This window comes from Typopeltis vanoorti, chromosome 6, assembly GCF_054136105.1.
Source record: "Typopeltis vanoorti isolate ZY-2024b chromosome 6, IOZ_Tvanoo_1.0, whole genome shotgun sequence".
Taxonomy (NCBI): Eukaryota; Metazoa; Arthropoda; class Arachnida; order Uropygi; family Thelyphonidae; genus Typopeltis; species Typopeltis vanoorti.
In genome coordinates, this window is record NC_143554.1 from 84,156,266 (window position 1) to 84,172,397 (window position 16,132).

The 16,132-nt window shown below is 36.8% G+C and overlaps 1 protein-coding gene across 5 annotated transcripts in view; it reads right to left on the bottom strand.

Moving 5' to 3' along the window:
• The window catches only part of LOC150105646 (uncharacterized), a 252,997-nt gene that overhangs the window by 10,057 nt on the left and 226,808 nt on the right, over nucleotides 1-16,132 (bottom strand). For all 5 annotated transcript variants that reach the window (XM_090394282.1, XM_090394283.1, XM_090394281.1 and 2 more), the window contains 2 exons: nucleotides 11,154-11,273; nucleotides 144-2,596 (listed from right to left, as the gene is read on the bottom strand). In XM_090394282.1, the coding sequence (XP_090250408.1) occupies nucleotides 144-2,596; nucleotides 11,154-11,273 (2,573 nt within the window). The remainder of the gene's footprint in view (nucleotides 1-143; nucleotides 2,597-11,153; nucleotides 11,274-16,132) is intronic.

Below are 16,132 nucleotides of genomic sequence, written 5' to 3' on the forward strand. Positions count from 1 at the left end.
AATTTGGTATAGTTTTGAAAGAACAGAACAATAAATGAGTTACAGAATAATGCAAAAAAACATCAATAATGTAAATAACAGATTATGAAATCACATTTTTAGGTATCTAAAAAAAATATTACATTACAGTATAATTCCTTTACCTTTCGTAGAGTCTGCCTTCCACCAAAGCGCCTGATTTCTATCATGAGCTCTTCTCGAGGATCTAACTGCGATGCAACAGGATTAGTTTTCTCTCGTTTCTTTACTGGAATACTTTGGTTAGTCTTCTTCAGACTGTTCTGTATTGAATTTGGCACAGACTGTCTTTCATTAGACAAAGGTCCAGAAAGTGGAAGAGGTGGTGGAGGAGGAGGATTTATAAGTGGCACAGTTGAGCTGGTGTTGTCTTTGGAAATGCCCTGTGTCTTTGACTGTGGTAATGAGGTAGATACAGATGACGCAGCAGCTACTGTGGATTTTTCACCAGTTGGCTGCACTGGTTTCGGAATATCTTTTATTTCTTTATTTTGTGCTGCATTAACTTTATTTGCATCACGCGAGGTAAAAAAAGTGTAAGAAATTAAAGGTTTCGATACTGGAAAATGGTTTCCTATACTCACTTTTGTTACATGACGTTGGTTTGCTTCATTATCTTGTTTGACTTCTTTTATTTCTTTCTGTTCATTTGCTGCATTCTCTAATGACTCATTTTGTGTGCTACTTTCCTTTACCCTATTAACTCCAGCTGGATGTCTTGCTCCCTTCTTCATTTCTTCACGGATTTTTGATAATAGAGCTGGTCCTGTAAGTTTACTTTTTTCATGTTTTGAATTTTCAGACTGCAACGGTTTTTCTGTCAAAGAAAACTCCGATTTCATACTGGATATACGTACCAAAGGCTTTGTTCGTGACACAGGTTGTTTTAGTTCTGTCTCCATTGATAACTGTTTATCTTGTTTCACAGGTGCATTTGTCATGTTACTGACTGGAATATTCCCAGAAAGAGATTTTTGTCCTTGAAGTTTCTCTTTATCTTCCAGAGGCTGTAGACCTTCCTTACTCTGAAATTTGGAGACATGTGAAGTTACTATAGTTGAATTCACAGTTTCACGATGCCTCTGATGCCATGGTTCAATGGATACGCAAATAATTTGCGATTTTGGACGTGCCCGACGATCTAACGTTGAACTCTTTCCTGCTAAAGGACGTGGGTGAGGTTTAGGTCGTGGCAATGTCTGTGATCGGCTCTCCTCTGTATTCCTTAAGACAACTTCATTTGGATCCTCAGGACCAGCACAATTAAGGTCTGCTTTATGACATGATTGTACAACAGATGGAGACAATACTCCTTGTTTCAATTCAGATTTATATAATTTAGGAGTTCTACTTGCAAGAACATCAGAATTAGTTGTCGATAGTTGATCACCTTCCATTTGTCTAGCAATAATTTGGTCTTCAGAAGTTGAAGATAGCGCCTGAAGTGGGGAAACTGCCATATGAGGTACAATTTGCTCTTTTTGCAAAAGGGCTTGGTTATGAGCTAACTGTTTCTGCCAAATTAAAAATTGCTCTTGTAGTTTTAAATACTCTTGTTGTAACCGTTCTTGTTCTTGAATAAAGTCTGCTTTATTACTTTCAGGCAATAATTGCATTGTCATCAAGTTCTGATCAGAATGGGTTCGTTTTAAAACATCAAGTTGGGTCAATTTAGCAGACTGAGCTTTGTCAACATTCCTTTTCTCAGTCATAAGGTTTACAAGGGAAGATGCTCTGTTAGGACTAAAAACAGCTTTAGAATCAAGCTCCATACAACGTTTCCGCACATGTCCTTTAACATTTCCAGCATGGTGTACTTCAGCTAACTGATTAACGAATGATCCTATTTTTACCTGTGCAACAGCTGTTGGTATAGAAATACTTGTAATCTGTGTCAGTGGTTCTGGAGTTGAACCAGGTAGTTCAATTTTGTTCTGTATACCTAACTGCTTTTGCTCGCCTTGGTTAATTGAAAGAGATTGTTCTTTTGAATCAGGTGAATATATGTCTTCCTGTTCATTTTTGTATGACCCAATGGTAAAATTAATGAATCTTTGCTTTATGCTATTTTTTGTCACCATCAAAGCACTTGTTTCTGTAGACGGTTTGCCAATTTCTTTATCTAATTTTTCATGATTTTTAAGCTCACTTATATCTAGTTTTTCATGCTGATTAGAAATGAAAGGTGAAGGTTCAGCAGTAAATGGAAGTGGCTGATCAGTAGTTTTATTTTCAGACTTGCTACTTGCAGGACTGCTCTGAAATTCAGTGTTATGATTCTGTAGATGATCAGCACTTTTAACTTCATTATCACTATTACAAGTTGGATGATTTTCATTAAAGATATGCTGTTCAACATTGTCACTATGGATTTCAGCAGTAACATTAGACTGAATAAAATCAAGCGATTCATTGTCTGTTCGAAATGGAGACGGTGGTTCAGGAATATTCACCTCCCATTCTTCAATGTCAGGTTTTGTAGATGCATGTAGTTCTGTCATATCAGATGGAATATTTAATGGTTCCAGAAAATATTCAGTTTTATTCTCTGTAGGTGTAATAGTTACCTCTGATGATTCTGAAAGGGGGAGAAAAGTATTAAGGTGTTATGAAATTGAAAAATTATACTGTAAAATAATATGAATTCAAGAAGCATCAATTTTATTCAGCTGAATTTAAAAAAATAATAATGTAAGAGTTATTATATATCTCATGAAACTGGCTGGAGGCCAGTTTCATGAAATATATAATACAGAACTATTGATCCCAGCAGCCAAATGACATGCTCTTCTGTATTATGCAGCTATATGTATACCTTACACAAACAATATTCAGCCCATCTTAAATTCCATTCCTAACTATACATAGTTAAAATAACCAAACCACAGAGGACATTACAGTATTTCAACAATTTGGATTTCATTTAAAGAATTAAGTGCTTAGATTGGTTTATATTATTGAGGAATACTATGTTGAAATGCTACATAATGTTATGTTATTTAGTGAAGCTAAGCCAAACATTTTAAAGTATGCTAACAAGTGAGGGAAATTTAAGTTTTATTTTGCAAGAAAACTGTGCTTCTAACCACTTGATTAGAAGCACAGTTTCTAACCAAGTGGTTAGAAGTTTCTAAAATAATAGAGGAAACCACTTGGCGGTGGTTTCCTCTACTATTCCTGCAGATTCTTAAAAAAATTTTTTTTAAATAAAATAAGTTTTTTTTTTTTACATGTCAAAAAAAACCCTCCAAGACCATTTTCACTTGTCACAAAGTCCTTTTAAGGATGTTACATTAAAGCAGCAATTAGCAAGTATGCCATAATCTTACCAAAAAATGTCTAAACATTAAATACAATTAGACAAACAGGTAATCAAAATTAAAGTATTCCTGTTTAAGGCTTTGTGGAGTGCCATCCATTCATCTAAATGCTGCGAAATTTGACAGGAATATGTTGCATGTCATGCAGAAGCAATAGCTAAGAAGAAAAAAAAGTACTTCCAAAATTCAGAGGGTGCTATATGATGTACTGAATGTAGATGTAGTAACTTGTATAAGGAGAAAAGCAATATTAGCTAGCATAAATAACACCTTTTATTCACTTTTATTATGCATTCACAGGCTGTACTGTTCAATATGCTACCCTTCCCAGTGCCACAAATTGCATCCTTTGCACAGTGCAATTCAAAATTCAGAGCAAAGTCACAGGGGATCAAAGATCAGGTGAACGAGGTGGTCATGCAGTGAGAAATGCAGAGCTGATCACTCTAGCCTCTGAAATGTTCTCAAAGAATCTCCTGTATGGATTGACCAATGTGTGGAAAGCTCCTTCCTGCATGAAAATGACTGAACCATATAAAGGTGTTGCTGTAGCACAACACAATTGTTTATCATATTGTGATACCTCTCAGCAGTAATTGAACAGGTTACAGGACCCAACTGGCAAATGCCCTGAAAGAAGAATGGTCTAATGATAAACTATAAACCTGCAGATAGTAACTTTGGGTGAATGCAAAGGAATTTGTTAGAGTACATGCAGGTTTTGCACAGCCCATACCCTGCAACTGTGGGTATTCACAACTCCATTCAGGTGAAAGCGAGCCTCATCTCCCACAAAATCATCCACAGTCGCACAGCATTCACCTCCACTCAAGCAAGAAATGTTAAAGCAAATGCCAATCGACTTTCAAAGTCAGGGTATAACTCCTGCGGCAAGGTTATCTCAAATGGGTAGAAATGCAGGATCTTCCGTAGAATTTTCCAGACAATTGTCTAAGGCACATTCATGTGTCTCAATACAGCACATGCACTACAGGAACCAATAAATTAATGGCCTGCTCCACAACAGTAATAGCAACTTTATTCACTTGAACAGATTGGTTTGCGATTTCCACCAGGTCTAACTCCCAACAATCTCCTTTCTTCAAAATGACTAATCATTTGTTGCAGAGCACATAGTGGACCTCATCAACATTTGTTCAGACGTCGAAATTCACAGAGAGCAGCAAGAGCATTGCAATTGCTTAAGTAGTACAGCTTAACATGATCACTGTGAATAGTATTAATATTTTAAAACTCTTGGCACAACTGATTTGCACATTTATGCATTTGGTGTTTACAATGCCCTAATGGTGAATTTTGGAACCCCCCCCCTTCAGCTCTCTCTTTCATATGACACACAATGTATCCCTATAAAGTTTCGCAACATTTGGATCACTGGATGGCACTCCATAAGGCCTTAAAACAGGGACACTTTAATTTTGATCGCCCTGTACATAAAAATACTGACAGAAAAGTGGCAAGTAAGAGGAAAAATGACTATGGAATATTAATCTTAATGATTTATGGTCATGAGGTGACAGAAGCCTATAAAATAGTCGAGTTACTGAGTGACCACTTTGCAAGGTTATTATCATCCTAGTGAGGTTACTGCTTTAACATATGTGACGCTCATGTGGGAACAGTGTGGATGAATTGGAGGTTCTGAGGATATTGCAGAATCTCAATGTAAATACAGGTATGGGATTAGATGGATATCAGCTTGGATTTTGCAAGAATGTGCAAGGGATCTGGCAATGCCTCTGATTAGGCTGCTTAATCCAAGTCTCAGCTCTGGTAGAGTTCCAAAGAAGTAGAAAGAGGCAAAATGATTCCCTTGCATAAGGGAGATACTAAGACTGCAGTAGCAAATTAGATTAATCAGTATCTCAGGTGTGGTGGTAAAAGTATTGGAAAAATTAGTCAAAAAGAGAATTCAAGAATGGTTGGATAAAAATACGATACTGTATGAGAAACAGCATTGTTTTGTGAAAGGTCAGTCATGCCTTAGTAATTTACTGTCTTTTTATAGCAGAGTTCCTTATACAGGAAATGGATAAAGGAAATGACTCTACAATGATTCTGCTAGATTTTGGAAAAGCATTTGAATAGAATACCACATGGAACTCTTATTCAAATTATAAAAAATGAGTATGGATATGACACTGGTTATGGGGATAACAGTGGCTGCTGGACAGATATCAGAAAGTGATATCTGAGAGGTACATATTAGGTTCACATTATCACACACAAAGCTCATCCAACTGTGTCGTAAACTGATTCAAAGTGTCTACATTCACAACACTCAGGCAATGCATTCCAATCACTCTCCATGCAAAGAACCTTCTCTTCACTCCTCTGCCCACATGTTCCTGATACAGTTTTCTGGAATGGCCTGTTGTTTTACACCCCCCCCTCTCCCATTCGATGAAAAATTCCAGACTAACTTAGGTCTCAATCATATTCTCACCTCTTATGGCTTATTAAACTGACCCCTGCAGCACACCACTAGGGACCATTCTCTTTCAGAATATATGTACCAACACATACAACTTGGATACCTATCTGACAGACACTAATCTCCAACTCAGAAGTCTGCCATTCGGTCCCATCTGTTTCAGTTTATTTAGCAGCTTGTCATGTGGTAGTCCATTGAAAGCTCACAACATAATCTACAGTATACGCATCTCCCTTGTCCAAGACATTATCACCTTGTTATAGTACATAAGTTAGTAAAACATGATCTCCCTTGAACAAATCCATGCTGAAATCCACAGGAAATACTGCTGTTATTAATCTCTCTTTAGTATCTTCTCCCCCACAACTCCAGATATACAGATTGACTTACAACTTGTAGCCACATTATCACCACCTTTATGCAGAGGAACAATTTTACCTTCTTTCCACTCTTGGAACCTGTGCTGTTGTAAGACTCTTATTAAACAGGCATGCCAATGCTACTGCCAATTCCCTAGAACCGGGGTCGGCAACCTTTTGAGTCGGAAGAGTCAAAAATTACAATTTACAAAATTTCAAAGTTTTTAAAGAGCCACAAAATTTTAAAACGGTTTTAAAGAGCCACAAGATCTTATTGTCTTCAAGGCATTTTTGCACGGCATTCGCTATATCTTCCCCTCTAGTTTGTCCCGAGAGCGGTAGCAATCCTAGAAGTTCTTCTTTTGGACCTTGGGAAGACATATACCTGACAAAAAGGGCAACTTGTGCCATGTCTTTTATGTCGCAAGACTCATCTATAGCAAGTGATAAGGCAGAAGAAGGTTGAATATCTTCCACCTGCAAATGTTACATTTGAAGACATTTTAGCTATTCTATCTTGTACTGTTTTAGCGGATACGAGAAGCTGGGCATAATAAAATATAATTTATCAAAAAACATTTTACAACGATATTTCCCAATTAAAAATACCTACCTAAATAAAATAATTCTCTAATAATTTAATTATTAAAATAAATAATTTAGACACGAAACACTGTCTCACTCTCACGTACTGATTGACTATAAGTACATAGTTTCGTCGCATCTGTGGTCGCCTCCCGTGTGCGGTGATCGCCGACTGGCACGAACGGACTTGTCAGAACGTGTTTATCACGGCGCAGTCTGCACATTTTAGTTTTTTTTAATTTTGGCAAATATTAGATACTTAGTTTACGAGTAAAGGTGTTATGCCCAGCTATGCCGAAATCAATGAAAATTGCCAAACATAAACTTCCGAGAGCTTCCGACGGACTGACGACAGTGACGATGCGTGTCACGGGGGAGGGGTGCGGTGAAAAGCAAGTACAAGTGGCTGAGAGATAGAATCGGTGCCTAATCCTCGTTAATCGATTCAGAACGATTTTTAAATTTTTTTTTTTTTTGATAAAATAAATAATATTTGCGTATGGAACTAAAGAGCCGCAGCTTCACATCCAAAGAGCCGCATGTGGCTCGCGAGCCGCAGGTTGCCGACCCCTGCCCTAGAACATTCCCTTAAGATGTGTGGTGATATGTCATCAAATCTTATTGCCTTATTAGCATCAGTTATTTCCTCATATCTCTTACTCACAATTAAGCCATCTTTTATTATGTCCTCTACACTTAAGTTTCTCATGACTTCACCCTAATGAGGATGAAACACCCTTTATCACTGAATACCTCAATGTCTTTTGCAACAGTTATCATTCTACCATTCTCATCCATTCACATCTTACCACAATCATTCTTCCTTGTACTTGCCACATATCTAAAAAAAAAAACTAGGATTTTCCTCACTGATTTGCTATTTTGTTGTCTTTACTGAGCACTCTCCTGGCTTGCTCTTTATATTCTTCATGTAAATGATTATCAATATTCATCTCAAAGTGCCTTCTTCCAGATTTCATGCTTAATCTCCTCATTCATCCATTTTACACTTACCTTATTCAGTCTTTTGACTTTCAGAATACATTCACACATTAATGCTGTTATGCATTTCTTTCAGTTCCCAAGCAGCATTTATTTCATTATTATTCAACTCATCATTCCATGTTAAGTTGTCTTCTAAGCGTGTCAATCACTGGCCTTGTAACTTCCACATACATCCTTTCCTCATAGAAGTCTTCATATGGCTAGCCACAATCCAGGTGATCACGCTCATCAACTGGAGCAAAGTGCAACACCCCACTCACAATTACATCCTCTGATGAAATGGTCAGATATAAAACTCAAACCTCATGTGTCCTCCTTTATATGCTGCCTCAGATAGTCATCTCTCAAGAAATTCACTTTCCTTATTCCCAAATGCTATCTCTTCATTCCAATTTATACTGCCATAATAATCACCTTCCTTTCTTCACTAACTAAAGTTGTTATACATGTCTTCACTACCCTCCACATTTCCTGGAGAGTAGTGAAGCCACTATTTCCCTTCTTTCTCTACCTTATGTGGGCATAATTCCCCTGCTATCATCAGCATATTACTTCTCCCCTTCTCTCCTTTGTCCTTTCTATCCTTGTAAAAAACTCAGCAAAAAACTTGGTTGATACACATATCCCACTCTGGCACTGCTCCATAATCCAAGTTCTAAGCCTTGCTGCACTGCAAAGATCACATCCACATATCTGTAACATGCTGAAATGTCTAGGATTGATGTTAAGCAGTTACCATTCAAACTACTCCATAAAGTAATTTGCAAGGATAGGAGAAAGAGTACTATTCTTTATTTGCTGATTAAATTTATTCAAGGAAGTGAAGTTAACCGAAGTGGATGACAAAATCAAGAGGCAATATCTGCAGGTAAGTCTTGTCAGAGTTGTTTCATTCAATGGAATATTTGTGAAGATAATCTCAAGACTGATTAAGAAGTCATTTGTGTTAAGATGAAGCTCATTTTGTTTAAACTTTTACTCATTTATCATACTTCATCCAAACCAGCAGATATGTAGCTGTTCATGAACATTCAGACTGAGATTCCATGAGCTAGAACAATCTGGACTTGCTAAACATGGCATCTCCCTCCTGAACATAGAATTCTTTAGAAATAAGACTGAAGACCAACATAAGTTTTCTTCTGGAGTAGTTGTATAAAGAAAGAAATCCTGTCATTTAGCTCTACTACCCTGAATGGGCTTAAGTTGATCCTTTTATGGGAAATTGTTCTTTGCACAGCTCTCCACACACACACACATTTTTCCATGTATAAGAGGAACCCTATTTTTTCGAACCCAAAATTAAGAAATCAATATTTTAAACATAAAACAGAGCACATTTAATATTTAATTAAATATTCAAAGTATATTTAGTAATTAGATAATATTTTTAAGATACATACTAAGATGCATTTTCTGGGCTAACTTGGTTCATGTTCTCATGGCCAACCCTTCTCTCATGAAGTTGAAGCACCATTTTGCCTTTCCTGTGGAAAAAATGTTCATTTCTCTTGCAAACCTTTTTGCCTCATATTGAATAAGCTTGGTTGACACACACATATCCCACTCTGGCACTGCTCCATAATCCAAGTCCTAAGCCTCTGCTCCAAATTTGGCCATTCTGCTGGTTTTCCTCTTAAGAGCCCTATAATTTTTTGGCATCTTGAGTAGTTCTTCCTGTTTTTCTCCACTGTCTAATCATACACTCAGTGGGAGGAGGTCCAAACAGTCTCTCTAAAGCTTTATTTCCATGTTCTTTTGTGCCATTGATGACTTTTAACTTGAATTTTGAAGAATATGACAATTGTTTTTTCATTTTCAGACATTTTTATGGGCTAGTGCTCAAAATATTGTTAATGCATTAACTTACCCTGCCAATGAGTTGCAGATGTATTTCTGATTGGTTTATTCAGAATCAGCCATCAATGACATCAATAGACAGAGTTAACAAAGGCTAGTGATTGGCGGAAGCTTGTTTGCAGAGACAAGGTACCGGCAGTTTCGCCACGCCAACTGCAGGTCTCTCAACCGGTATCTTCATGACTAGGCTAGTCATGAAGTATCTTCATGACACAGCCTCTGTATATGAGTATACAGAGGCTGTTGACTTACTTCACATCAGTTGCCTTAGTATCCTATTATACAATGCCATTGTTTAGCAAATGTGAGAGGAAGAACCTAGATCCCATATTCAATTATTATTATGCGACACCTCCAAGGAGTCCAAGTACTCATCGTGGGAGGGTACACTACTCCACTTTGCTAAATACATCTCATCCTCTCCACTACTACTTAATTCTCCAACTACGACACCACTACCATCAATACCATCTATCACCCATCCTCAATAACAGTATTTTTTGTCTGTAAATTGCATGTGTTCTGAAGGTCGATTTGTCTGTTACGCAGGATGAAAAATCCGAGTTTCCAGGAGAAAAAATCCTGCTACCACCACCATATGAGATCAGCTAACTCACCTTCAACTGAAAAGCCCATATAAGGAGATTCCCCTCATCATGACAAGGATCGAATCCAGGTCTTTTCCAAATGAAGGGCACAATGTTCTGCTATACTTCCACTAATATTCACCATCATTTCCTAAGGCACAAATGTGAAGTCAGCAGCCTCTATATACTAATAGCCTAGTCATGAAGATACTTCACGTGCTAACTTTATTTACTTACTCATGTAAAGGATTAGACAAATATAATTTCTTGGCAAGTAAAATTTAATCAACACTACCAAAGATTATTGGAATATTACAGGGCTCCATCTTGGGACCATTACTGTCTCCAAGTGTGTTTACTAATATTAGGTAAGGCTTGAAGCAAATATCCATTTGTTTGATGATAATGCAAAGTTGGGTAAGGTGATGAAGTAATTCTGATGGAGGTGCTTAGAGGATCCCATGATATGGACAAATGATAGATATCAGTACAATGTTGTCAAATGTAAGTTATTCATTTGGATTTGAAGAAATTTAGAAGGGCTCTACTACACGCTGATAGGATTTTTTTACTGAAACAAAACAGAAGATAACAGCAATGATGAGAAAGATTGGTATGACAAAGTCACAATGCATTTTTGTAAGGCACTATAACCACTTCAGTATTACTAAGCTCAGATGTCATCTCTAGGATTTTATACAGACAAAGCAACAGCAGGTAGCAAGAGCAATATGGACTAGAATGTTGGCTGTGCGAGGATAAATTGAAGGAATATGAAATATAAATGCTTGTCCATATAAAAATGATAATACAAGACAACCTGTTGAAAATTTTATAGGATGGAAGTAGGCAAAACCTTTCAGTATGTGACAGGAAGGAATAAATAAAAAAAACAGTAGGAGTATTTATGTTGGTTATTAAATGTAAATGCTTCTTACATGAACCAAAGATAATACATACTTACCGCTTTCTCTGGAATTATCATGCTCAGTGTAAGGAATCTGATTAGCTAACTTATCTTCTGTATTTGGAGAGCTTAAGTTTTCATTAGGCTTATCACTTTCTGAAGTGGTAGAAGCTGTATCTAAAATATATATTAGGAAAAAAAATTATTGTACCATAATAAGTATACATATGCAGCTTCATATTTCAAATTTTAGGGATATGATAAATCTTAAGTTCGCCTACATTAATGCGATCACTAAAAATTAATAAAAGAAAACCTTACTGAACCAGAAGTGAGCATATGTATCCACGTACACAGAGGTAACTAAAAGTGTCTGCAGTGTTTTAAAATCTAATCAGTCCTACTGTTAAATGCATATAGAATTGTAAACTTGAAACCTTGACAATGTTTCTTGCAGAATTACATCAACATTATCATTCCAATGACCACGAGTACCAAAAATAGTAATTTAGTTTTATTAGGCTAAAGTAATAGAAATTCAAAGATAACAACTCATGATTTTGCTTCTGAGGCTTCTGTCTAAGGAAGACATATCAAATATTTGCATCCAGTATAAATTCCACACTGGAGACTTGATTAGTTGTTTGAGTTTAAGCCTCTACAAGTTTCATGTACATTATAGTACATTTCATGAGAAAGAGGAGAGTGAAATAAAAACAAAGTTAAACAAGCAATTTATAAAAACAGTGACCACAAGCATTTTAAAAAAGACTAACAATAGTGAGTATGTGTGATTTGTTGTATTATGTCTCAACATGATGAAAAGAGCATCTGAGATTTGTGTGCTTTAGGTTTCTGATAAGCAATGACTATGTAGCATCATTCTTTGTTTCTTGTTGCACTGATTTTAACATTTTCAGTGACTCAATGCTCTGATGAAGAAAGTTTAGTCAATGTAGACCATTTTTATATGATGCCATGTTTTATCTGTTGTGTGTTGGTAGTCCCAATTTGTTTTTTCCCCTCCACATCCTTGACATGCATATATCTCCTGAGTGGCCCCTCTGCCCCAACAGCAAATTCAACATAAATGATCTTGTACTCCCAGTTCTGAGGTCAAAGGAGATGAGATCTTGTTTAGCAAGGAGAAAGCAACTTATTTCTTGTTGATGCAATACTTGCTAACTTGCATGTAAGGGAGAAGATACTACTCCTCTACATTCCAGTTTTTTCCCGGTCTGGAGGCTTCTTTAGAATGTTAAATTTTTATTATTACAACAACCTTTTTTGAAAAGATTAGACAGGTATTCAAGTTCTTGGCTTCTCCATACTGTTGAAAATTTATTATCTTAAAAAAAAATGTTAAGATGAACAAAGTTATTTAGCAAAACCAGGCTATATGATGAACACATCCACATATCACAGTATTAACTCATAATTCAACATTATGAGTTAATACTATGGATATGTCATCCATAGTCTCCCTTGTCACCATGCCCCATGTTCTAAAGTAGACTCCCAGACAAATAGATGGATGGAAAAAAACAGAGGAGCAGTATCCCTCCCTTACATGTGATATGCCATGGATAAGATAGCAAAGAATAAAAATTGCTTTTATCCCCCTGATATACAAGATCATTTGTTCATGTGAAATGTGCTATGCAGGACAGATATGCTGGTCAGGAGAGAGAGAGATGCATGTCAGAACACATCAGTGATGGAGTGAAAAAAAACATCAGGACTAACAGCACAGAGAAAACATGAAGTACTATGGCAGTATACAAAGATGGCTTTATAGTAACTATAATTTCTTCAGAGCATTCAAAGAGTTGTTGAAAGTGTTTAAAAACTCACTTCAGTGCAACAAGAAGCAAAAACATTATCCTACACGAGATTTTTGATGTAACACTTCTGACATTCTCATCACACTTCTAGCCATCATATCATGAATCAAACAATTGTTTATTTTTTTTTTCAAATATTTTGCATTAATGTTCGTTCATTTGCTTGTTGTGTAACTATTTTGCTCTCCTGATGAACTGTACTATAACATAAAATATAATATAACAAAAAACTAGTAGAGGTTTAAATTAAATAGTTTCAGTCTCAATGTGGAATTTATACTGGATTTAAATACTTGAGAGTTTTACTGCAATAAAGCTATGAATGAATCAGCACATTTAGAAGTGAAATGAAGTCAGTCACTGGCAATCTTCACTGAGAGAAGCGATGGTGCTTTCTAGAATTCACAAGGCCTGTTCATTTGACACTATCAAGAAAGGGAAATGTGGCAACAAACAATTTACATAAGTTAAAATCAGCAATTCAGAATAAATGCTGTCAACTGCTATCATATCATAAGTGTTACATGACAACACTAATCCCATGCTATAAATCCAACTTACAGCAGGAGAGGAATTTCATCACCTTCTGACTAAAGTTGGGCATCACATGTAGATGTTACTTTTCATAAGTGCTTCACAGTATAATGGAATATTTCTGTGTAATGAATTCTAATCATTCACAACTCTCCATGCAAAAATCCTGCTTCTCACCCCCTTGCTCACACCCTCCTTATACAGGTTCCAGGAATGTCCTTTTGTTCTACCCCTCTCCCATTTTATGGCAGCCTGCCTGATAACAATCCTGACTAACTTATATAATCTCTATCACATCCTCCTCTTCATGAGGCTTTGCAATTCACATTCTCTCAATCTGTCCTCATACTTCACATTCCAAAGACCACTGACCACCTTTGTAAATCTTCTTTAGAGTCTGATATCAGGAGGCTGTCAAGGAGCATGAAGGATAATAGCATAGTTCGAAAGGTTATCAGTGTGTTGCCCAGGTATGGCTGAGTTGAGACAGTTAGAATCATGAATTGTATGCTGGTGGACCTGTGTGACAAGGGAGTGCAGTTTGTAGATGTACGGCATATATTTGAAGGAAGAATAGAATTATACAGATGTGACTGATTGCATTTGAATGGCTTTGGAATGGGTGAACTGGAGAAACTGTTTCTAGATGAAAGTGCAATGTGAGATGCAAGAGATCACAAGTAACATGAAGTGAAATATCAGGAGAGTGGTATTGAAGAGGCAGAAGTGCTTGGCAATGGAAACAGTAGTAGTGTGAGAGATGGAGAGAATGCAAGAGGAACAGGGAAACTGGAAGATGGTGTACAGAGTTAGTTGGTATTGCTATATGCCATATAATGTGTAGGGTGGAAATGTATAAACTTGGGTTAGTGAACTAAGAAGGGTGATTATTGTGAGATATAATTATGGCAGTATAGATAACTTTTGGGAATAAGGAAAATGAATTCTTGAGTTCTTTAGAGACAACTGTCTCAGGCAGCATGTAAAGGAGGGCACGCAAGGATTGAGTTTTAGATCTGATGATTTCATCAGATGACTCATTTGCGAGTGGGATTTCACACTTTTCTCTGGTTGGTAAGTGAATGGATTGTGGCTACCCATATGTAAACTTCTGTGAGGAAAAGGATATGTGGAAATGCAAGGCTAGTGATTATGACAAGCTTAAGAAACAACTCAGAGCTATAGCATGGAATGAGGAGTTGAGCAGTAAGGAAATAAATGCTGCTTGGGAACTGACAAATGCATAACAGCATATGAATGTATTCCAAAGGTCAAAAGGCTCAATAAGGTAGGTATAAAATGTATGAATGAGAGGATTAAGCATGAAATCTAGAAGTAGGTGCCTTGGAAACAGTACAAGATGAATAAATGATAATCACTGACATGAAGAGTATAAAGAGCAAACCAGGAGAGTGACCGAGTAAGGACAACAAAAGTGCAATATGAGCAGAAATTAGCAAATCAAAAAAATTGAGGTATTTGGTGATCAATTTATAAGGATGTTTCATCCCCATCAGGTGTAGTGAGCAAGGCAGTATGAGGAAATAAACTTTATCAATAAAGTAATAGATCTTGATGAAATATCACCATGCATCTTAAGAGATTCCAGGGAATTGGCAGTAGTATTGGCATGCCTGTTTAACAAGTCTTACAACTGCACTGATTCCAAAAGAGTGGAAAGAAAGTAAAATTGTTTCCCACTGCATAAAAGATGGTGATAAAACTGGCTATAATTTATAGGTCAATCTGTATATCTGATGTTGTGGTGAAGGTACTGGAGAACTAGGATACAGAAATGGGTTGATAATGATCCATAACAAACCCATACTGACAACCAGTATTCTCTGGTTGTCAGTATGTGTTTATTAAAGAGAGATCATGTTTTACCAACTTAGGGACTATAACGAGGTTGACAAATGTTTTGGCCAAGGGAGATGCACATGCAATGGTATACTTAGATTTTACAAAAGCTTTTGATACTACCACATGACAAGCTGTTAAATAAATTGAAACAGATGGAACTGGATAAGACTTCTGAGTTGGATTGGTGACACAGGGGTCAATTTTGGGACCATTGTTGTTCAATTTGTATATTAGTAATATTGGAATGGCTTTAACTGGTGATATGTAGATGATGCAAAACTGGGGAGGACAATGCAGAGTCTAGAGATGTTATGGCTTTGCAGGACAACCTGAATGGATTGCATGAGTGGGCAGGTAAGTAGAATTGTCAGTTCAATGTTGCAAAATGTAAGGTTTTGAATTTTGGTAAGCAATGATGGGACTTGAAGTATACACTTGGTGGAGAAACTAAAGGAAGTAGAGGAAATGACAGATCTTGTGGGGAAGGACAAGAACCACATTGCACAAGTTGGGAAGACACCACATTGGATAATGGCAATGATGGGGAGGACTCTGATGTGCAGAAATAAAGACGTTATGATGCAACTGTATAAGGCAGTGATCAAGCCTCATGGATTATTGTGTGCACAGATGTGGTCACTGGGTTTTCATGGTGATAAGGATGCCAGAAAGGGTCAAATAATTTGCACAACAAATAAACACAATTATCTCTAAAATTAACGAAACATCCGAAAAAATAGATGGTGCCCATCACCCTATCAGTATTTTAGAATGTGCTCTAGGAAACAAAACGGT